General features: G+C 44.4%; 1 protein-coding gene across 1 annotated transcript in view; it reads left to right on the top strand.

Moving 5' to 3' along the window:
* The window catches only part of LOC119448722 (Down syndrome cell adhesion molecule-like protein Dscam2), a 355,923-nt gene extending 342,786 nt beyond the window's left edge, over positions 1 to 13,137 (top strand). The window contains exons 24-26 of the mRNA XM_049666474.1: positions 4,450 to 4,606; positions 9,889 to 10,022; positions 11,235 to 13,137. Of these exons, the coding sequence (XP_049522431.1) occupies positions 4,450 to 4,606; positions 9,889 to 10,022; positions 11,235 to 11,296 (353 nt within the window). The 3' untranslated portion in view covers positions 11,297 to 13,137. The remainder of the gene's footprint in view (positions 1 to 4,449; positions 4,607 to 9,888; positions 10,023 to 11,234) is intronic.
* The last annotated feature ends 10,630 nt before the right edge of the window (positions 13,138 to 23,767 follow it).

Here is a 23,767-nt window from a genome sequence, read left to right as displayed (position 1 = left end):
CACCATGTAAGTTGATTAGACTGGCAAGATTTGCCACCTGGATAGCATGGAGAAGGTGAGAAAGTTAGAATCAGGTAAACTAAATGGTGCTGCGCGTATGCCTTATACGTGTGTCCTTTAAAGGAGATTTGTGGCTGCATCGCATTCTTGACGTGTTACTAACTTAAGGTAAACTGCAGGGAAATATATTTTTATTGCACGCCATGCACGCGATTGCAGACAAATATGAGCACACGCTTTGCTGGGCCACAGTAGTTCATTTAGGAAAGACTTTGCCAGAAATCACTCTTTATATTACTTTTTCAGTCGTTCCGAGGGAAACTAATTGGACGGCCACATTTGAAAAAAGAGCAAAGACAGGAAGAAAGACCGGAGCAGAACTGCTGTCATGTTCACCAAACTGATGACTTTGATACGCACTTGACGGGAAACTTTTAACGCCATGGCTCAGATAAGTTTTAGAGGCACCCAGAATAGAATTTCTTTCCACGTGTTTCTCACGTGGTTTCAAATATTTCTCGAAGCCATGTTTCAATGACAAATGATCCAGTAAGTCTACGCACTTATTGCTTCGCACTTGTGAAGTCACCCCAGCGCTTGCTATCGCGAAATCTGCTGGGTGAAAAAAGCTTGAATGTAGAGAAAAATGAGAAATTTCTGGGAATTCATCGTCATCGTTGTTTCTTGCCACTTCAGAGGAAGCTTCAGCTGGAAGGCTCCGGCCTTGGTACATGGGAATGGAGAAATCATTTTTTCTCGGCAACCCTTGCACCGAATTGGATGAGACTTATGGCATTTAAAAGCAAAAGGTACAATCTAATGACTGTAGGAAGCATGTTTTTATTTGGCCGCTGATCTGAGGATTGTTGAACATCACAAAATTTTGGAAAACGAAAGTAATAAATATACAACTCTGTAACTCAACGAAAGAAAACAAAATCCCATTTCTGTAAACTGTACATAATAATACATCCAAAGGAGACAGAATTGTGTGATCTACACCACCGTGAAATATGCTAACAATTCGTGAGTAATATTTTTACAAATCACTCGTAATCATTGTAACAAATTTAAGCCTAAGCTGTAAGTGCATTTCTCAAATTCTCCCTCTTTAAATGCTCGAATGAATGCAGTTTACATGACTGCAGTATCTGTTTCAGGTGCAGAGTTGCAGATTTGTAAACACCATGCTTCCATTTTTCTTAAACACACCAATTTAAGGCTCCTTTTGTAAAGAAAACAATCCGGCGCCTAAATTAGAAACCTGCTCTCTACAGTCACTAAAATTTAACTTGCTACAAATTTCATTCAAATCGGTCCAGGAGTTGCCACCGAAAAAGCATTTCGGCGTTTTACATGTATTTATATGTAGCATTCGTGGGATGTCTCCATTCTCAAGCTCGTGCTCTGTCGTCTTGCGCTGTAGTTGTCATATTGCCAGCATTTACCAACTCGCCCTATTTGACGTTTTACACAATCGAAGGTTTGGCTGATACAGGCCGAAAATGCGAAGTTATGAATACTGATGTTTTTCTCAGCTCGACTTACCGCTTTGTACGCAACTTAATAGTGGTAGCTCACCTCAGATGCTGCGCTGGAAATTTCTACGGCACTACATTGTACCACCAGCACTTGCCGTGACTAGCACCTCATTTCACACTTCTCTAGGGATGCTTGTTGTGTGCTGCATGTTAACTGAATAAATCCAACAGTCATTTTCCACTTTTTTTCTTGCATTACTCGAGCATATTAAGCAGAGGAGGTATTCTCTAAGAGTCCATCTATTGGATATGTCCATTTCGTCTGCTACTGAAGGGCTCATTGGCTCTGGCGCGTGGCGCGTGCTAAAGCGTACCCAAGCCCAGCCAATCAGAATGTAACCAGCAGATGAAGTGGACATGTTCACTAGGTAGACTCTTACAGAATACTTTTCCAATTTGACCACAGGCACGAATGCCGATTAGGGCTGCAGTCTTGCGGCTCGATATTGACTGTCTCCGTCCCGTGTGCGGAGACCTGCATCAATCACTAAGCTATTTTACGCACGTCGTGGATGGCCGAATTATACCGTCGGAACATTAACCATCCGTAAGTGGAAAATTTCCCGTGCGCGTAGGTTACACAGAGACATGTCGACTAATTTAGCGGCCTCCATTCGAATGCATAACACAACCAACTCCAAGCCTTTCGCTCAATATGAGGTGAAATATTTACACAATTGAACTGAAATAAAAGCGCAGATATTCAGAAGTTGACGCATTTTTGAAGGATTCTATAGAAGGCGCGGATTTAAGATCAACTTGTAGACAAGGCTTGGAGCAACTGAACGATGAGAAAGTTGGTAAAGGTTCATGTTGCTGCAATGTACCGAAATCACAGTATGTACGCATTATGCTTCAGAACTACAATCATTAAGTTTGCAAAACAGCTTAATGCAGTTGTTTTGCAAACGGCAAGAGTAATTTTCTTGGTCCTGATGCATGCAGCAGTTTGACACTGTATAGGTGAGAGCGGGGCTCATATTCTTGTTTCTAATGTCCCGAGTGGTCAAGAGAATGATTTCTTTCTTGTATTGCTCTAACGTAAACTCATATTGCAGCAATAAGGATTCTTTGATGAAGGAAAGGATTGATAACGTTGACCAGAGAAAGCATTTTCCGCTGCATAAATTTTTGCAGGAGTTCGAAAGATGTAAAAGCATATTTGCTTCTGCTTATGAGAATCATAAGAAATTAACCTTAATTGTTACCATGCATTGGTCACAAAGACGCGCTCTGAAATTTATTGGTGCTTTTACCATTGATTAACTCCCTTTCTTTCGCTTTGCGCAACGCGGACACGTTTTAGGTTGCTTTAGCCCGTTGGACTGTGAACTCTGGCCTGCGTACCAGATTCTGTACAGAAAGGGCTTCGTGCGACGACACGGTAATCGGCCTCAAAACTTGAATCTACACAGCACCTCTCCACGCTTCTGCACATATTCATATGCTTGCTATCATGTAAAGAGATAATCACAATAATAATAACCTGCAAAAAAGAGCTGGCGCATTTTTTTATTTATTCGCTAATGAACGAAACTCCTATTCCTCGGCAGATAGGTAATTGACTGCTCAGGATTTAGCACCATACCTTATTTGCTGCCTATCACGCTAAATAATTTCGCGGCTGTATGGCACATCGATTGATTGATTATTTGTCAACATGTAAATCAATCCCAAAGGGTCCATTGACCTGTTATGGAGCAGAACTATACTGAGCTTGATTCACTCAAATGTGGATTGCAGCTACGAGAACGATAAGTAAAGGCTGCATCTTCCCTCTTCCAATATCTCAAGGAAGATAGCACAGTTAAAGAACAATTTGACACGATACAGGAGCTAAAGCATCGAGCTTTTTTTTTCTTTTAAGGTCTTCTTCTTATCAAAAGCAAAATACAGTTATCTTCTGACGAAGGTTAACTGAATGCTGCTTAAAGGATTAATAAACATTGACCAACAGGTACAAAGAACACCGCATGCAGGACATGTTTAAGTTGTCGGGCAGCCTCGCACTGACTTTCAAAATCGGTTGCCGAAATGTAAACTGCAACTTTGAGGGATTCTGCTTCCTAACGCTTACTGCTTTGTGAGTGTCATTACCGCTGTGCAGTCTCGTACGTTTTGTGATTCGGAACTACTATTTCTATCGTATTTGAACAGAATTCAGGTTAAATGGCGGCCACCCTAGTAGCGTCGCCTCGGGTGTAACAGTTTCTTCTCTTTCCTTCGTGCTTTTACATCCTGCGCTTAGCTTATTATTTGTTTTGTGAATGAAATTACCTTGGCTGCAATACCATGGACAAAAGAGGGTGAACAGCGAAACCAACATGCGTAACCCATTGAGAAGCCCGGTACCATGGCGCGTTTTGCATTTTAAGGCCTTGTGCATCTAATCATGGCGCATGTTTATACAGTACTGCACGGACACGAACTGCGCCCCGTACTTACTACAGGAACGAAAAAAAAACAGTGCTTGCAATATGTTGCCACCTAACTTGCATCCGCATTCGCAGTAATAGAGCAGCTAAGATGGGCAATGTAACTGCGCACGGACTAGAGACTACAACGTCGTTACATGTCCTTCAGATCAAAACGTTACTACGAGAGGAAAGGTAACAGAGAAAACACTACCTGAAGCCCTGCATTGATGTTAGAAAGGCTTCAACGCAAAGGAGCTTATAAAATAAAAAAAAAGGAACTCTTGTATTAGCAGAATTCGTGGATTCGACCTACCACTTAGAAATGATAGTATTAGAGGTAAAACGCGCTGCACTGCTGGACACCAATACCTCTTTCGTGCACATTTATCATTGGCGATTGTAGGCACATATAAAATCTAACGGTGAACTCGTATATTTATCTGCCGCTTGCGTGCTACCCTTGCCTTCTACCCTTGCGGCGGGCGGCGCAGAGGTTTGTGACACGGGGCGGAAAACGCTGGAGCGTCGCCGCAACGGTCGGCTGCAGCAGGTGCGGGAGCTTGGCTCACACCAGCAGTGGGTGCCTTCATCGCAGTTGATCAGCACTGCGCAGCCCTCCGACTACCGGAGACCCCGGACGTCCAGTCGGTCAGTGTGAGCTCCGTTTATTCCCCAGTCTGTATTAACTAATTTGTGAAGATGGATTACTTGGGCCGCGCACGGGTAAAGCGGCGAAAAGGACACTAAATATTGAGGGGTGTCCATTGTTCTGTTGTCATTTCTTTTTTTTTTTTTTCGGCAATTATTCCGAAAGAACAGAGTAAATGCTCTGTCAGGTGTTGCAAAAAAAAAGGCCCTTAATGCAAAAATCACGAAAGCATGACCATGAGCAACCGTATATGGAAGCCACAGTGCACACGCTAGCACAACGCGAAAGACGAAGCACGTGAACACTAATACAACGGAACAAAGCACGTAGTCGCTGTATACTATTGATATGGCTGCTGTGCTGAGTACGTGAACGCCACTACCAACGCCAAGGTGGCGTTGGTAGTGCTTCTTGACCAGCGTCCCTTCGATTTTCTCGGTGCGCGTTAGGTCATAATGCAGTACTTCGCTGTTATCACTATTGATATGGCTGACGTCGCGAAAGACTATTTTCTCAGGTGTGCTTTCTCTGTAGTTTCGTTATAATTTTGGCTACTTATTGTTGTTCCACTAAAGGCACCAGTATGCATTTCTATGCAACCCTTAGTTATAATAGAGCTCTTTGTCCTCTCGAGGCCTAAGAATAGTTGATATTAACTGTCCTTCCCTTCTTCGGAACAAATAAATGCGCATTATTCGCATGTGGGAATCAGCATTGTTGTTATATCTGTAAGTATATATTATGAGCTTTTGGAGAAACCGCGGCTGTTATCAACGAGTTGGCAAATTTGACGGCAATATTATGTGATGCCACCATTGCATGGAGGCGTTCTTGAAGATATGTAAAATTTTAAGAGATTTCTATGTATTAGAAAATGTCGACGCAAATAAATGTGTGCATAGTAACGCCCCTGCCGAATGGTATTACTGTTCTACTGAAGTAATAATTTCCGCCAGTACCATCATATCGTACACAGTCGCCTCAGTGGCGACGTAAACCGGAAACGCACTCACATTTTGGGTTGGCGATAACTTTATAAACCAGGTGTACTGACTGCAGAGCACTATCAATAAATTCCTGAAAGCTGTGGAAGCTGCTTGCGTTATTGTTCACTGTTACCGCGTCCTTCGTCATTATAGATGGTAGCTTTCACTTATTCAGTATTTAAAACATATAATAAAAGCACGCGGCAACATAATCAAACCTTACGTCTATTTAGAAGAAGTTCCATGGCTCTTTTTGGCCATGACTCCAACAAACCAGGTCATCTTTCAACTAGTCATGATTTATCCTTGGAAACTATGTCTGGAATCTGTTTCAAAGTGTTCCCGCATCTCCCGTGCTTTTCTTGCTTTACCTACTGAGTACATGGCAGTGGTTGGGCGAAAAGGCATGTCAAGACAATGAGATTACAAGCTGCTGCTGTTATTTTGCTTGTAAGCAATAATGCATGCCTACCAAGAAGTTACGGCCAAGAATGGGGTGGTAATAAAGGTGTCTTCAAGCAGGGTAGCCTTAAAGGAAGGAAAATATTTAGAAGAGCAGATAGTTGAGCCAGTTCGTTTAGATTGCGCTGTCCCCAATCAGGCAAATATTTGGACACAAGATCATAGTAATCTAAAACGGAACAAAAATTCTATTAAGGTATATATTTCAGACAGTCAGAAACACCTCAACTGCAGATAAAATGTTCGTATGACCAACTAAAATCGGGAATACCAGGGAGAACAATTGTGTGAATGGACAAATTGCGAACATGTCTTGTAAGCGGTGCGTCCATAATTTTTCTTAAGGAATGAAAACATCAATATGAAAGAGGCACGTGATCAATTGTTTTGATTTCACAACAGTATGTGCACAGCATTAGTGTGCTAGAGAAACGGTGTTATCATGGTGTACGAGCTCATACGGGCAGTGCCTCGATAAAGGAAAAAAGTAAGTACCAAGAACGATGACAGCGAGATGAAAAATCAAAATGAGTTTGAAAAATGAACAATGACCAACCTTACCTTTCAAGCTCAGTTTTCAAGGCAGCGCGACCATCTCACGTTTCTTCAGTGACGGCAAGAATACTCCCATTGCTCAAGTGCAAGCAGTACAAAGAGCAACTGCAATGTGTACAGGGGCGCGTGTTTTTCGGACGTTTGAAGCGCCGGACAAGAGGACGTCTACAGCAGTTCAGTCTAGAGTGTCATCGAAACGGACACGTGGAAGCCGTTGCTTCAGAGTGCAATCGGACACGCCAAGCGGAACTACATACGGTGAGACGAGATGCCGATCGACCGGTTTCTGCGTTATAGGAACCGGGTGGCCATTGTAAGGCACCAGATAGACGCTGACGAACAAGCGATGACGAACGGCAGTGGTACGATGGGGCGAAGGCATAATATTAGGCACGCCAGTAATATTGCATTGCGGTTTTTAATACTTGACGAAGCCAAAAAAAAAAAAAAAACGCATCTTCGGGCGTCTGTACTTGAGAAAGATTGCCGCCTGTACGAGGCAGGTAACATTGATGGTGTCACGTGGCATATAAAGCAGAAAATGAGTGCCACGCAATTGCACCCTGCAAACACTGCTCGCCGCGGCAAGTTAAAACGTGAAGCTCCAACAGTTGTTTTTGAGATGTTATTTTGCTGTGCAGGTTAACATTGTCGTGTATTTATAGCGTGTATATTGACGAAGCATCTCAGAAGTCACGGACAAAAACAAAAAAGAGACCATATTTTTGTTTTGTGTAGCTTTGCCGATCGCACTTATGTCGGTACGTTCCCGTTCTCTGTATGTTTTCTTTCTTTTTTGCATGCTTCGGCCGACCTTAATGTCTCAGGAGCTAGCCCAATATTCACTCTTGATCTATTTCACAAAGCCTGACACGACGAGCACCGTCGCCGGCAGCCGGTGCACGTGGAATGCCCGCATTGACAGCGAGTGCGAACACGCCGCTGTGTTGGCGTTCGTCGTTGGTGCAGAGCACACAGAGTCGTGTACTAGACGCAGCCAGAGCTGGGAAGCGCAAGGAAGGAAAATATACCCCAAAATGAAAAGACTGAGGAAGTAAGAGGACGACAAAGTGACGACTACAAATCCGCGTGTTCGCCTTCGGTGCCAAAACTCCGGAGCCATCACACTTGCTGAGTAGGAGTCACAAAATTTACATAAATCGGGAAGCTCTTGTGAACGACCTGCTCCTTTATTCATATCAGAACTGGTCAAAAGCAAACCAACGTCGGAAATGTACCTATGGTTGCCCACGGACCGCGCATATCCTGGCTTTTCGCCATTCCATCTGGTGAGGTGACGACTAAAACCGCTGGAGCAAAATGGCTTCACCAGCTACAATCACGTTATAATAACTCGTCGCGCGCACAGAAACGAAACATGATTATCCGGATTTGGTTCTACGAGCCATTGAATCGGATTCGGGGGTTGTAAGGTGCCAAAACCACGATTTCATTATAAGGCACGCAGTAGTGGGGGACTCCGGATGAATTTCGACCACCAGGAGATCTTTAACATGCCCCCAATGCACAGGACATGAGTGTTTTTGCATTACGCCCTGAGCGAAATGCGGCCTGGGTGAAATGCGGCCCGGGCGCAATGCGGCCGCCGCGGCCGGGCTTCGATCCCGCGTCCTCGTGCTTAGCAGCGCGACACCCTAGCCCCTAAGCCACCGCCGTGGGTTTCAGGAGCTAAATCGGCAACGCAAAACAGAAGAAACCATGGAACATAATCAACCAATGTAGCCTACCGACTGCGCCTCATCCAGCCGTCACATGCCATGATATTCGCGGCGTCGCCGCTTGATCGCACGACCTGCGCAAACTCATCCAGCGCCTGGTGCCTTCATTGTTAGAAAAGTTATAAAAAAATTGTCACCAGCCTCTCCTGAACGATAATTTGTTGAATGAATTATTAAACGAAGTTGAAACAGACTAAAGTGAAGCGAACGTTTAGAAATTGAGCTGCGTGCATTTGCAGGTTCCCTGAAGGAGCGCTGTCAACTTTATTTATTTATTTATTTATTTATTTATTTATTTATTTATTTATTTATTTATTTATTTATTTATTTATTTATTTATTTATTTATTTATTTATTTTGTTTATTTTCCTTCTTAAACGCAAAGCAGGGAATCAGGGGATTTCTTACAGCCCGTTGGGGGGAGGTGTTGCAATAGGCTATCGAGTCCAAATGGTAGGGTTGGCCCAGCAACGACCAGGCGGATCAGCAGAGAAGGACAAGGGAAGAGGCGAGGCGACGTAGCACAAAAGAACAAACAAGAAATAACAGCAACAACACATTTATTTACCTAGTTACGTAAAGAGCGCTCAGTTTTACAACCAGATAATAAGGAAAACTGAAGGCGAAAGCTTTCGGCTGGCAATGGCACTGTCTTTATACGCATATCCTCCCAGGTAAGCAGGCTTACACCCGGGAACATTCTCGCCCAAGACGAAGAGGAAATCGTTGACCGAAGCGTGCGCAATTGGCGTGTCCGGGCAGACATCGCTTTCGCAGACAGACGGGCATCGTCCTTCGTCGAATGTCGATCACTCTCCCACAGGCCGATGGAAAGGGACGAAATTTTGCACTGGCGCACAAAGGCACACATAGTCTGTAGACGCCGATGGCGCTGGCAAGATCGTTCATTTGTCAAACTGACTAGAAACGCAGAGCTGTCGGCTTTTTAACCATCCCAAACGTCTGTTCTACGAGTGATATGTTAAAGTACCAGTCGTTTCTTGAACGTCCGTTTACTGGAAAAAACTTCGTTACGACTTGTTTATCAGGAAATTTTTCTTAACCATAGTGACTGTGCGTTCTCTTGCCGTTAAATATTCTCCATGAACAGTGGATGGAGTGGCTGGGGTCTCTGTGCACAATACACGTTTAAATGTGAAATCCGAGGGAAAGAAAGGTAAGGAAACGCCTAAGAACAGGGAAATTAACGATGCAGACTGTCTAACTTCCTGTCGTTGGCAAAATCCTTAAATTTAACATTGACAGCGCTCGCAGAACAGACTTGCGCTTCAGTATCTTGTTTTTCTTCAGCAATTTATATCGACAGCTGCTTTAGATTATGACGTCTGTTCACGTTGTAGGCTATTCGGTAGTAACTAAAAAGTAACTAAAAACTGCTGTCGATAAGAAAGAATGTTACATTGGCAGCGTTGGGAACGCCGCTTCCCAATTTTCCTTCATTATTGAAATCAGACGCTGACCCAATTGTAGCTAAGATTATTGGCTACAAAGTTATTGATTTCTGTCTTTTTTTTTCAGACCGCCTTATAACGGCACTGGCAGCGACACTGAACACTCGCCTCAACGTTGTATAAATGCAGAAGACGACGACCTTCACGAAGTGTCTGAAGCAGAGTGTGATCGCGAACTCAACAAACTATCTTTTGTTAAAGGTAAGCCTATGTGCCAGTTATACAGCTATAGTCTTTAGTTTGTTGTAAGAAACGTGTTTTTTGAAGAGCGAACACATCTTAGAGTGAACAGCCTATCGCAAAAAAAGTAAATGCCGGAGAGTGCTCATTGCTGACAAGAGCCGACTGGCTAATACGTCTTGCCATAGGCCATACATCACTGTGCTGAAAAGTTTGAACAAGTTTTCGTTTTATTTTTTTATTTTTTTACTGCGTCATACAGTTAACTATAAACCAGCGTTCTGTACTTAGCGTTAGCGTTGAGTCATAAACAAGAAATTGCGACTGAAAATAGCGTTATATGTAACGATCCGGCGTAGTTATCAGATGTAGCCATCATTTATAACCAGTTAGCTCAAAAGTTTTTAATAGGCACAAGAAATGCCGGAAGCTGATAGTTTTGATTTTCTCCCTTGTATCTAGATTGATTCCAAGTTATGCTAAACCGCGTGAGCTACACATAAATTGTGCAGCAGAAAGCGGCATCTCACTTCTGAATACCTGAATATTAAGTCTTAAATTAGACACTATATATATATATATATATATATATATATATATATATTCACATTGAACGTCAGTGAGCGAATTTCTCTGGAGTATATTACCTTTGGCATTATTTATGTTTAACGTCAAGATAAAGATTAAAGAATGGGTGAGTTTAAAGGCAATATCAAGTCATACTGGAACAACACGACAGACCAGTACTTATGTTGGTCTTGAAAACAAGGACCCAGAAAAATTCTATGCAAAAGGCATTAACTATGTAACCTGACCGCATTTTCTAATTGTGTTTTGATGGGTACTTCGGGTTAATCATGATACTGTTGGCCCGTTCATTAGGCCGTTATGCGGGTGAGCGCATTACAACACCACAAATGCCAAGGAAATCACAAGCGTTCAATTCAAATAATAATCTAGCGAATGGAGGTGGGTACAATATTTCAGCAAGAGAAAGGCTCAGTATTGAGACGCACGAGACGTTTCATAATGGGCTTCGGATAATTTTCTCACCATTCTCAAACAGGTGTCCTGTAAAGCGTGCTCCGCCGCAATAAGACACTACTTGCGGCTAAGCCACCAACCCTCTCAGCCGCGCGTCGCGTTTCGGGCATGGTATTATACGTCATCTTAAGCCAGATTGTGTTTAGTGTCTGAAATGTAGCAGTCATGCACAACTTGCCTTCTGCGCAGGTGACGGAGGTCTACGCGTCCTGATGCCTCCGGTGGGCAGCAGAGAGACACCATATCTGTGATCATCCGTCCGAGAATCATCTCTCGAGCGATAAAGCAAATCCTGTGACTCCGTTGTCCTTCGCGCAATGAACGTTTAGTGCTGGAAGGTGCGAACTTCGTAACAAGACATTCCGTTGTTTTTATCGCGCAATCGTGCTGTCCATACGTGGGAATCAGTGGGACCGGCGCCTCCTGCGGACTATCCTCACCAATCTCCAGTGTGACAACCTGTGTCTATCTTTGTGTATGTGTGTTTGTGCGCGTATCTGCGCGTGTGTGAGGGAACAAGGAGACAGCGAACAGATTCTCATGCAAGCGGATGACGTCAGGGGAACCAGTGTTCGACTTACAGCTAACTTTGTGCAATAACCCCTACGGGAAAAAACAGCCAATATGCCGTATCGTTTGTCACAGAAGCAAACAAGTAAACTCTGTGTGTGTGTAGTCCGTTGTCAAAAATAGTTTAACTTCTCTTTAAAAGCTCAAATCGATGTCGACACTCCTATTGATGTACTATTAGCCACTGTTTTACAGTTTGCCCTGGTCCAAAATGGTGTTGCACGTTGGCTGGATTTGCCCGCGGACGATTTTTACAGCGTAAGCTGTTATGGGCTCATTCCAATAGCCGTTTCGGGTTGCGATGATGCCGCCGTCGTCGCTCCGTAGCCGCTGTCACATGCGAAAAAAAGCACCCGCTATCCGCCGGGATCGAGCCCAGGCCCGCTTCGTGGGAGGCGGATACTCTACCACTGAGCCACACAAGCGATTGTTATCCGAAAGCGGGAAAATGTGCTATAAACGCGCCCTATGCAGGCGCATAGGCGCAGACGACGAGATGCGATTCAGACGCGGAACGCAAACAACGCGGTCCCAAGCCTCCGCCGGTATGGTGGCTCCATCTAGTTAAGGCGCCGGCAAACGCAACCTTTCAGACACTGTAAATATTGCTGCTGCCTTAACTAGATGGCGCTAACATACCGATGGACGCTCGGGATCACGTTGATTGCGCTAGATTGGGCGCGTTGCAATAGGAGCGAATGTGACAGCCGTAGTTGCATTGTCGGCTGCTTTGCTGGGCAGAACGGCGCTAGCCATCGGCGATAGAACGCGTCGGCTTGCACCTGCGACGGCGTCCCAAGCAGGCCGCGTCGGGCGCGTTGCAATGGGAGCGAATGTGACAGCCGTAGTTTTATTGTCGGCCGCTTGGCTGGGCTGAACGGCGCTAGCCATATGCGATGGAACGCGTCGGCTTGCACGCACGACGGCGTCCCAAGCGTGTTCCTGACGCATTCACTCAACTTACAAGGTAGTACTGTCGAAACGCTCGTCTAGCTTACGCTGTGACTGTGCTGCGTGTGCCCCGCAGGCCTGGCGTTTTTTGTATATTTTTCTACCTTTAGAATGTGAGATAGACCATTCATCACAGGAGATAGGTGGAAAACTTGACAGCAGCACTTGGGAGTTGAACTCGGAAAAAAACTTAAATAAAAAGACAGAAATGAACCAGAATAAAGAACCGAAGCGCTCGACGCGCATGACATGAAATTTGTTGTACGCCCAATACTGGGTCTGGCTTACGTTTTGTGTCTTGTGAGCTTCTCTTCGCTGTTTTTCTGTTCATCCGCAAGCATAAAGAACAACTCGCCCATTAAGAAACTCTATTGTCCGTGTGTGCACGCATGCAGGCGCACGCAGGCTTTGCCATCTACTTAAACGAACACTGAACCTGGTTGATGTTTTCAATGTTTTCGTCCCGAATCAATGCAGTGGGCGCTTGTAAATAATACTAAAAAATGTTATACCGAACTGGTTGATATAAGAAGATGTGTGAATAAATAAAGTGAATTACGGTTGTTTTTTTACAATACTTTTTTCTCCTCACCTGATACAGTATGTTACATTACTCGCTTTTTACGGTTCTTGCATCTCGAAATTTTTGGTCATGGTTCAAGTGTTTCTCTCAAGAAAAGAAGGAGGGGACGTGGATGGGAAGAATTGTGAGTAAAGGAACATACAGCGTGATGCTTTCAGACATCCGTTATATCTCAAGAAATGGGTACAATTCGGAAACAACGAAAGAACATTTCACGAGAAGGAAACATTTCTCCGCGAGGAATAAAACAATGCGCGTCACGGTTCGGCCTTTACAAGTGACAAGAATTCCCCTGGCATGGTTGCGACTGCAAAGGTGCGTACGTATGTAATGACAAAACGGCGTCCGTTATATTGAATTCCGCATTGACTCTCGAGTGTCAAGAATGCCGGATTGCACTTGACAGCAGGATATTAATGTTTCCTAACCTTCTTCTGTGCGCGCCCCCGTAGGCACGTGAAAAAGGTTTTCTGAACTCAGAAAACAAACTCTTTTGCCGGAACTCTTGCTGTTAGATGTGTCATCGTTGTGTTGGCAAGGACAGGCCAGCCTGTCGAATTGCGGACACACCACAATCCGGTGAACATGTATCCCTGCTTTAAATTCGATTTCAGTGGTCGTAGTTTTCTTTTTTTTATCCTTCACAAATGGCATTTCTCGCTTGCTCTTCCATCATTTTATTCCTACAGATAGCGCTGCAGGAATGTCAACTGCTATCCTAAATTGGTCGATATAATTTATACAATTATAATCAACCAACGAATCAATCAACGATTTCAACCAACCATTTATTTATCGTGCCCAGGAACAACCAATGTGGTCTGAGTGCCGGCGCACGCATACACACACACAAAAAAAGAAACTACAGGAAAATATCAGTAAAACAAAACAATGGATAAAAGTAACAATCATGAAAAGAAGCGTGTACATTCAGCAAGGCGCAAAATGAATACATAGGAGAAAGGAGGAGAAGGGCAGTTGAACACTATGTGAAACTATGAAACTGGGTATGACAGAACAACGCAAAGCTTGGAAAATAACAAAGACAGGGAGTTGTGAAAAATATCAAGGTCATGAAAGTGGGCGTTGTAAAGACTGTACTCTGTGAACGGTTGAGTGTTGCTGATGACAGACAGGATCATGGAAAGGTCTATGTTTTCTGATGATCTTGCGCGGAATACGAAAAATTATACAACTGAAGAGTTCGGGGCACATGAGGATAGCGTGAAGACGTTTGAAAAGAAACAGAAGGTCAGCGCGATTACGTCGGCAGCGAAGTAAGGGAAATGACAATATTACAACAGTGCTAGAACAAGGTCGAGCGTCCGTATTAGCAAATCGGTGATGATAAATGCTGAGAAATTTTTTCTGGACCCGATGTATAATATCACTGTTGGATCTACAAATGCCGTTCCAGACGACCGAGGCGTATTTGAGTTGAGGAAGACATATTGTTGTGTACAACTTGCGGAACGGTGTAGGAGAATTGAATTCTCTCGACAGTCTGCAAACAGAGCCAAGAGTGCACATACCCCGCATTGCAACACGTTTAATGTGAGCTGAAAAGTGTAAGGTTGTATCAAAAAGTACACCGAGATTATTGATCTCACGGACCTTACACAATGGTACAGAATCTACTGAATAAGAAAAATAAATGCTTGCGGTTTTGGGGGGTTAAAGGCCTTAGCAGCATTTAAGGTGAGGTTATTATCTGTGCACCATTTAGAACAAGAAAACAGGTCAAACTGCAAGACTGCGAAAGTCATCAATAGTATGAACTGCCTTAAAAATTTTGATGTCATCGGCATATAGAAATAGTGAAGGATTCCGAATGGCGGAATGAACGTCATTAAAATATAATAAAAGAAGAAGTGGTCCTAACACTGATCCTTGAGAGACGCCGCTTGTTGCCATGCAAGATGAAGACGTTCGGCCGTTGGCGTTAACAAAACATGATCTGTCAGTAAGACAACTCCTTAAGAGATTTAAATTTGACGAGTCAACGCCAAATTGCGTAAGCTTGTATGAGAAGCAGTGAGTGGCTGACCACATCAAAAGCTTTACTGAGGTCGCAATATATGGTGTCTACTTGGCCCATTTGAAGTACTGACGCGGAGATCTATGTCATGAAGCTTGCGAGATTTGTGATAGGGGAGTGACTGGTGAGGAATCCATGCTGATTCGGAATAAATGTGTTCTTCACATAAAAGACAATATATTGTGAAGAGCACGGTCAAAAATCTTAGACGTGGCGCAGAGAAGAGAAATCTGGCGATAATTTGATATATCGGTAAATACAGGAAAAATATGAGCAGTTTTCCACATGCGAGGGAAAGTGGAAGTATTGAGAGAGTTAATAAATATAGATATACCACCGTAAGCACATATACCACCCTAAGTTTTTAAAATTACGTAAGGGATGCCATCAGGGCCGCAGGAAAGGGAAAGCTTCAAGTGCTTGAGGCATTCGCTGATCAGCTTTTCATCAAACAGCACAGGACTAGATGTAGGAGCCGCTGTGTACTACTGACTGACACCAGCGTTGAAACCTGAAGGTTTATATAAGGATGAGGATGGGGCAGCAAAACAATCCGCGACTGCTTGGAGTTCTACTCCTCTAGAGTCGAGCAGACGAAAACACTCTCGGCGATTACTAGAGCGCTTGCGGATATTCTTCCAAAATTCCGCCGGCCCCTCGGAGGTGGTCTTCTTCAAGAATACAATATATGAGTCATGATCCCGCCTATAGAGGCGTTTGCAGAGAGCTCGAAAAAAGCGGAGTTCCTCTCTCCCCTCATTAGGCACAGGACTTCTGGATTTACGGTGCAAGTGATCTTTATACTTTAAGGCAGTTACAAGTTCAGATGAGAACCAGTGGGGATATTTAGAGCACTTAGGAATGTACTGAGTAATGTATTTGTGACCATCGGTACCAATCGCTGGTGGACAAGAAATCATACAAGCCAACACAATCACCCCGCTTGAAAACAAAGCGAGAATATTCATTAATGCCAGTGGAGGAGCTCTGCCTCAAGGCTGACACAGAGGCAGTTATCCCAAGTGAATGGTGAAACTTATCGGGACGCACAAGGAAAATGTCAGAACGGGAGACATCTATAACTTGAGCATTCGAGTATAATAATAATAATAATAATAATAATAATAATAATAATAATAATAATAATAATAATAATAATAATAATAATAATAATAATAATCCATTGCCATCTCAATAAAGAAGCTTGGTGTAGTTACAGAAACATCAAGCTGATCCCAATCAGTTTTTTAAGCCTTTAATTTCTTTTTACTTGGAATTGTCTGCTTTTAGAAATCTGGCAATAATCGTTTTTTTTTCTTCTTTTTTTTTCCTTGGAGTGTATATGAATTCGAAAAATGACGACAAGGTTTAATTTCTGGCAGCATATTCCCCTGGTCCGTTACGACTTTGGACCAATCCGGCACAAGGTAGGAAAACAGAGCAAATAATACATATCTTGAGACTGCCGATTTGCAAGAGTGCCGATAAAACAATTATACGGCATTCATTTTGATCAAAACATGCAATGCGTCGCGCACATAATCAACGATGTCATGCAACTGGGAGCAAGGCTTATATATTACGAATAAAATGCATGCTTGCTTAAAAGCAGGAGGAACGTAGAACTCATATAAATATAAGCGGCAGGTTTCCCAAAAGTGCTCCAACGGTACCCCTACCTTGAAAACTTATCACAAAAAGCCCACCACTGTGGTGTAGTTGTAAAAACCACTGCGACAATGCCCCTCGGAGTCTTGAACAACAACGTCGACAGATCGCTCACATGTACGTTTAATCGTGTTAGCTCACATTAACTAAAGATTACACGAAAAGAAGGTTTGGCTAAGTTGTACGATATCATGGTTAACTAAAGAGGGCTAAACGTACAAAAACACGAGAGAAGAAGTAATGAAAGTACGTTGCGATTTTCTTTTCGATATAGTAGACAGTTACCAATGTCCCCCATGTTGTCGATCTAAAGTGTGCGCGTTTGCCCTCTTCGCAAAGATGCAACGTAAGCTAATCTCACTGTGGCTGCGGTATAAAAACTACACCTAAATAAAATGCGGTTGATATAAAATACATCGGAGTATTCCACAGTCCTGGTTTGCTTTAATTTCGAACCACCTTCTATCAATATTCATGACTTGCCTCAATTGCATTAACACAGAGTTGGGGTGTAATAATTTCCTCATAGCAGCCGCTGAGCAAAACAGTGAGAAGCCGGCCTATCGGCCAAGTAGGCATTGACGTCACAGGAAGCTAAACAGAGGAATTGAGCACAGACGCTTACACAACAATGCGTATGCATACGATGCTACTGGGTAAAGCTAGTTTGTTGCAGCCCAGTGCGTGCTTTTGCTAGCCTGCGCCATTGAGAAACTACGTGCCCAACCGAAATGACAGACAACAGGCTATCTAAATGTTTGGCTCACAATTGCCTGTGATACAGACATAACCACGATGAGTTTACAATAACCTTTTAATAAAAATACTGCAATCTTTCTGTCTTGAAAACCGAAAAAATTCGTAGGCCCTTCCACTCCGTGAAGATGGATGATAAGCAAAGCTTGTCCCTTTGCGCACCTAACCATCCCCTTTGCCATCAACTTTATGTTTACTGAAATGTGCCCTTGTTCGTCATCCAGCCTTAGAATTTATCCATTAATTCATACTAATGTTGGTGTTCGCCAGAGTAGATCACACTGATGAGGGAAAAGTTGTCGTCGAAGTACAAACGCTTGCGTTCGATGCCTCGAGTTTGCTGGGCGGAGTGGTTAGCAGCATCCGGCCGCCATTGCCGCTTGGGATTCTTCAAAATTAAATTGCTTCAAAATTAAATCTGTCCGTCACGTAAGACAATGAATCACTCATACCCCATTAAACAATGGCTCATACCCCCGTAAAAGCGGCCTGCCCATTACGACGACAGAAGAGAAGTGAGAGAGCGAAAAGTTTTATTTGGACCATCGAGGTCGTTGCTCTTGAGGTCGAGTGTGTGGTGTCCTGATTCCAGGACTCCACTGGCCATGGCTGCTCGACGTACGTGCGGGACGAGAGCTTCTTGTCCCGTCAGGGTATCGCCGGTCAGCTGTACCTCCCACCGCTCAAATGACGTGCTGGGCGTCTTTAAGTGTCGAGGTGTGCCCCCGCACGCTCCCCCCCCCCGAAATGTGAAAGAGTGTAGGGTGTGTTTCGCAACACCAGGGGCAGATGCCGCGACATGTTTGTGAGTACATTTTGCTGTATCTGTTTAGGTTTGAGAATGTGTTAGTCTGAATAAGCTACTGCCTGTTCAGTACTGAGCTTTTTGTGAGGGGGAGGATAAATCCTGTGGTTGGGTCGCTGGATTTCAAGTCGGTCGCAGTAATTGCATGGCAGGGCATGAAGGTAAAGGGTGGGGATTGATGCAACGATTGGTTTTGCCCCGCTTGGTTGATTAGCGCTCGAGCTAAGGCGTTCGCCCTTTCGTTCCCCTCCAGTCCCGCGTGGCCCGCTGTCCACGTGATTTGATGGTGCAATTCTACGCTGAAATGACGATTGGAAAGGAGCCATCTCTGGAATGAGGCGACGACGACGAACGCGGGAGCAATGGCACGAGCGCGTTCGCGTGGTTGCGCGGAGGGACGCCAACGTTCAAGCTGTGGAAGAAGACGACGATGCTCGAGCCATTGCTGATGATGATAAGTTTTTGCGTACACGGACGCCACCGAAATCTGTACTTTATAACAAGCTTCGCTTGAAAAGCGACTAGCAGTGCGTATGGCAAATCGGTTCTGCGGACATCTGTAATGTTGTCATGCACCCGGTTGTAGAACTTGGCAACAACGAAGCCCATATGGGTTTCTCAGAAAGGTTCGGTGTTGCACAAAAGTTTGCCCTGGTCTGGGGATCGGCCGCAAGACCAATTTCCGACTTACAAAAGTAGTACCCCGCGCAGTGTTATACCAGCACTTTACCTCTACTTTCACATGCGGGAGCACCAGTGATATCATCTTTGACTTTGGCAATTCGTCTTTGATGTCCATGTTCGAAAACAATTTCAGTAATCCGCCCACCATAGACTGTAACCTACATAACACGACCAAGGCCTGGGTACTCACATAGGACATTAAAAGTGTTAAACTAGCACGACACACACCAGGCCAACCACCAACTAGGCCAAACATCTACCCTTCTGGAGCACATATGCCACTATATAATGTCAGCTGCCGACTCGTCAGACAAATGGCCTAGAAGCCTTCTCTATTTAGAAATCTCGATCGAGGAAGGAAATGGCAACATGTTACACTCCTTACTCTGACATTTATCCTTTTTTTTGCTCATGACGCACGAGACTGCTCGAGAGCATGTGAACATGTAATGCAAAGGCCATCAATCATTAGCAGGCGTCGTTAATTGAAGGTAGGAGCCTTTTTTGTTCTGAATACTAATAGGAGCATATATGTCGGGGCTCAAGCGTGTGTAATGTGCACCATCCTTTCATCCAATTAAGTTCTATGCCATTGGGACTGAGAAACTTGTCAGAAAATGTCAACTTAACAACGTGCCTAATGAGTGCTGTTATTGCCGAACACGTCATTTGGAGATGTAACTGAAGCCATCTAGGTTTCCTTCCGGGTTTCTTGCACATGTGTTGCCATTAATATAACAACAACAATATCCAATATATTCAATACGTTCTACGTCTCATATACTGAAGAATGAGTGGGTGTGCACACAGCGAACAAACTTAACAAACATTCAAAGTAATACACATTTGAGGAAGCTCACTTACGAACAATCGGTCGATATGTTTGCTTCCAGCAGAGGTTCAGTTCTTGAATCAGCGAAAACTATTGAAGTCTGCAGGGGCTATTCAACAATAGGACTAAACTTCATTAATTTATTTATTAATTACATTCACTTAGAGTCTTGAATTGCTTCCTTGTATGGACACAAAAGTGTCATTATTGTGTAACACGCTGACACCCAAGTTTAAGATGATTCAGCTCAGGAGTGTCCTTCTTTCCTCATGTTTTAACAGGCTCAGAATATTCCCTTCGGGTTTCCCCCTCGTGAACACAGATTGATTCGGTTGATTCGTCTTTTCTTATGTTGAAACCTTACTGCGTTTAAAATCGGAGTAACTGCTCCTTTTTATTTCGGAGTATTCATATGTGCTTTTCTAAAAAGCTCAAGCTATGCATCGATGCACCCTCGGCTTCAAGGCTACACCTCTCATGTCTTTTCCTTGTCCGTTGATACCATCATCTACGATTCGTTCCGCAGTCCGCACGCCTTTCGAATTGTCAGCTTCACTCGTCCTTGCTCGTCAATCTAAGAGCTCCGCGAAACACACACTCTCAAATCGTTTCCGGACATTTTGGACCACCGAAACCGGGCGGACGAGAACGCGCACGCGCATCATCTGGCAGATACAATGGCCGATTGAAAGCCTCACGCAATAAGTCTTGCGACACGAGCTGTTTCGGCAGTGACCGCGGGAAAAACGGGTCGAACAAAAGCCAGGCATCGAGCCTCCCACTATGACGACGACGACGCTGGTGGCGTATCGTCGCCGAGGTTGTGCCGGCGATGCGGCGACGTGGCCCAGCACGACGACGAGAGGGCGGCGCCGCGTCTGGTCAACTCCTTTCGGCGCCGCATTCATCAAGCGAGTGGGGCTCTCGAACGCATTTGCTGCAGAACACGGCCTGGCCTGGACAAACAATGCGCCCCCCCCCCCCCCTTACTTCTCGTCCCCTTAGCGCATAGTCAACGGCACCCTTCCCGCTGCGCTCCCGTGGGTTTCCCGCTCCTTCCTTATCGGAGATATGTCTCCAAGACCAACCGGGTATGACAGACATCCTCCACTTCCTCATCGCAGTGTTTGTGTCCTTCCCCGAAGACAGCTTTGAGAGGGTCCTAAAATGGCCGACTATATGGGCGCGGAGGTGGACCGGTATGGGCATGCAGAGTACGACTGGCGCTGCGCAACTTGTATCCCGACAGTAGAAGTAAGCGCGAGTCCTTTCGTGGGTAAGATAAATAATGTAAGAGCCTAATGTTGCGCGATAGAATTCATGACAACTGTCGAACAAGCAGCCCGAGAGTGGTGCTACTTTGTTCTTGCAAAAGGGCGCGGGAATGTACGTCAGCACCGTGGTCCCTAGAAGCACATTTTGACTAATGAAATGAATACAATGTCTCATAAGTTCGAATGAATAATTCGTCCATATCTCTGACTTTTACTTTTGCAGACACTATTTCTTTGTAACGTTGCGTATACAGCCCGTTGTCATACGGGCCTGGATACAAGCTTTCCTGGCCTTCATCGGCGACAAGTTCGCGTGCGTCGTCAGCCCTTCTACAAGGCTGGAGAGTGTCCAGAGTTGGGAGTGCGCAGGGGCAAAAAGAGAGAGAATACGAAGCGAAGAAGGAGGAAGTTTAACATGAAAATTGTCTCACTGGCTACCCTCCTTAAGGGATGAGGGAGGAGGGAATTGAAACATGAGCTAGAGAAAGAGAATATCCGCTAAAGAGATGGCGCTCGCACCAGTCTACAGAGCCCGGCTGTTTTCACCAACCTAAATAGGTAGTAGGAGAAGGCCTCGGAGTTGAGTTCTATTGCATAATGTCCTCTATCCATTATTATGTCGGGCCACCAGCATGAATTCCAGTTGTAGTGAATACATCAACTACCGCTGGTATCATTCTAATAAGATCAATACATAATCGTATAGAGTGTAAAGGCGCTTGAGTAAAAGGGAGCTGACCTGTGAAAAGGTACTCCAGCTTTAGAGCGGATCGACGACTATGGTGCTACAAATGAAGGGATATTGACAAATGCGCTCATACAGTGATTATTTGCATCTCACGGCCGGTACCTAATCTGTGAATGCGCCACCTGCCTGTCGCTGTCAGCCATGGGTCCAGCGACCAAACGACCTTCTCTCTCTTATTTCCTCTCTATATCCTCCTCCTCTTCTCAAAGTCACTGACCCATGCTGTTTCAAAGGCTGCACAAAATAGAGCGTCCTTCTTTCCACAATAACTCAATCTCTCTCAATTAATGTAACTGGATTCACAGTTTATACAGTAATATGTTAATCGAGGAATAAACTGCAATAGTAAAGCATTGAAAAGAAATAGATATAGTGTTTATTAAGTCATTTGAAGTCAATATTTGTAAAGTGATTGAAATGTCTGCGAACTTTTAAGAGAAAACAAAGAATCTTTCGATGCAGTGACTTCAGCAGCGTGCACTTGCTCTATGCTGCGCAGTATGTCTTCATGATTATAAAGATACCCCACAGTCTCACAGCTTAACCGATGAACTGTGAGAACAAGCACCACTGAGTGAGCTGCGTTGCGCTCGTTTGAGTTCCTATGTTGTGAGCTTTTCTTTAATGCCAAGCATTAAATACGAAGCGGGAATATATATATATATATATATATATATATATATATATATATATATATATATATATATACGAAGTAGTTAATTTATTAACTTAATTTGTTGGTTTTGTGAGGCCTGCGAAGTGATAACATAACTTGAGTTTCAAAATGGGCATTCTGTATTGTCTGCGTAGTAAAGGTTCATTTAGTGGGAATCAAATGACCATACAATAATTTTGGGATTCTATGTCCTCTGGGCAGCAAGGCCCCATCACCCACAATGAAGTCGGAAGCTCCGCCCCCTTCACGAGCTAAAGACGCAGCTACGACGCAACTGACGCGCACCTGGTTCAGAGGCACGCGCTCATTGGTGCGATGATTGGGCCCCGGGTGCCACTCGCCCCTCTCTACAGCTGCTTCTGCTCTCAAGGTGAACGTTGCTTCTATGGCATGCGCCAAAACAGCTATGGATATGCAATGCTGCCCTAATCTAAAGGATGAACAGAACGTTTAGATCAGGAAAGCGTAAATGAGGAGCCACTATATAATGCTCCGCACCACGATAATTCCCCTTAAGGGAGTTTCGGCGACATTTTGTTCTCATTCTCGTAAGATGAAAAGAAGTTTGCACGTGCAGTGAATCGTTGCAGTGAACTTTCGCGTACCGCCTGTACAGAAACACGCTTAGATCCTCGCTCGATCGGTCGCCCCCGATGGATCGATAAGAGCCCCCTAGCCTTGACCGGAAGTCTGGAATCACAAAACGTTATTACGCCACGGCTACTGCCTCTGCTCCGAGGTCGGGCCTGGTGGAGGCACCCCACTGATTTTTTTTCTTTATTTTGCGCTCACACCCTGGAAATGGCCACATTTGCGTCCAGTCTGATGTGCCCTAGTTGCCAGATCAACTGTTTTTTTTTTTTTGCAGTGACGTAGGCGTCAACGGACGTAAAATTCCTCTAAAGCGGCTCGTAAAGGAGAAGCCTCCGACTGCATCCAGTGGAAATGGCCGTATGGCTCGCATCTTCCGTAATGTTGTCTTTGGGTGTTACAGCAGTAAGAACAATGCGCATGAGCACCAGAAAATAAAGTAATAAAATGAAGGCGTTGACAACTGATCGTAAAATATAAAGGACACGCCTGCAACTACTTCCGGCGAAGTTTGCGCTGCTCTGCCTCAATAGCGCTGTCCAGGGA

The sequence above is a fragment of the Dermacentor silvarum genome, chromosome 4, assembly GCF_013339745.2.
Source record: "Dermacentor silvarum isolate Dsil-2018 chromosome 4, BIME_Dsil_1.4, whole genome shotgun sequence".
NCBI lineage: Eukaryota > Metazoa > Arthropoda > Arachnida > Ixodida > Ixodidae > Dermacentor > Dermacentor silvarum.
The sequence above is the reverse complement of the archived record's forward strand: the minus strand, read 5'-3'. Positions and strand labels throughout refer to the sequence as shown.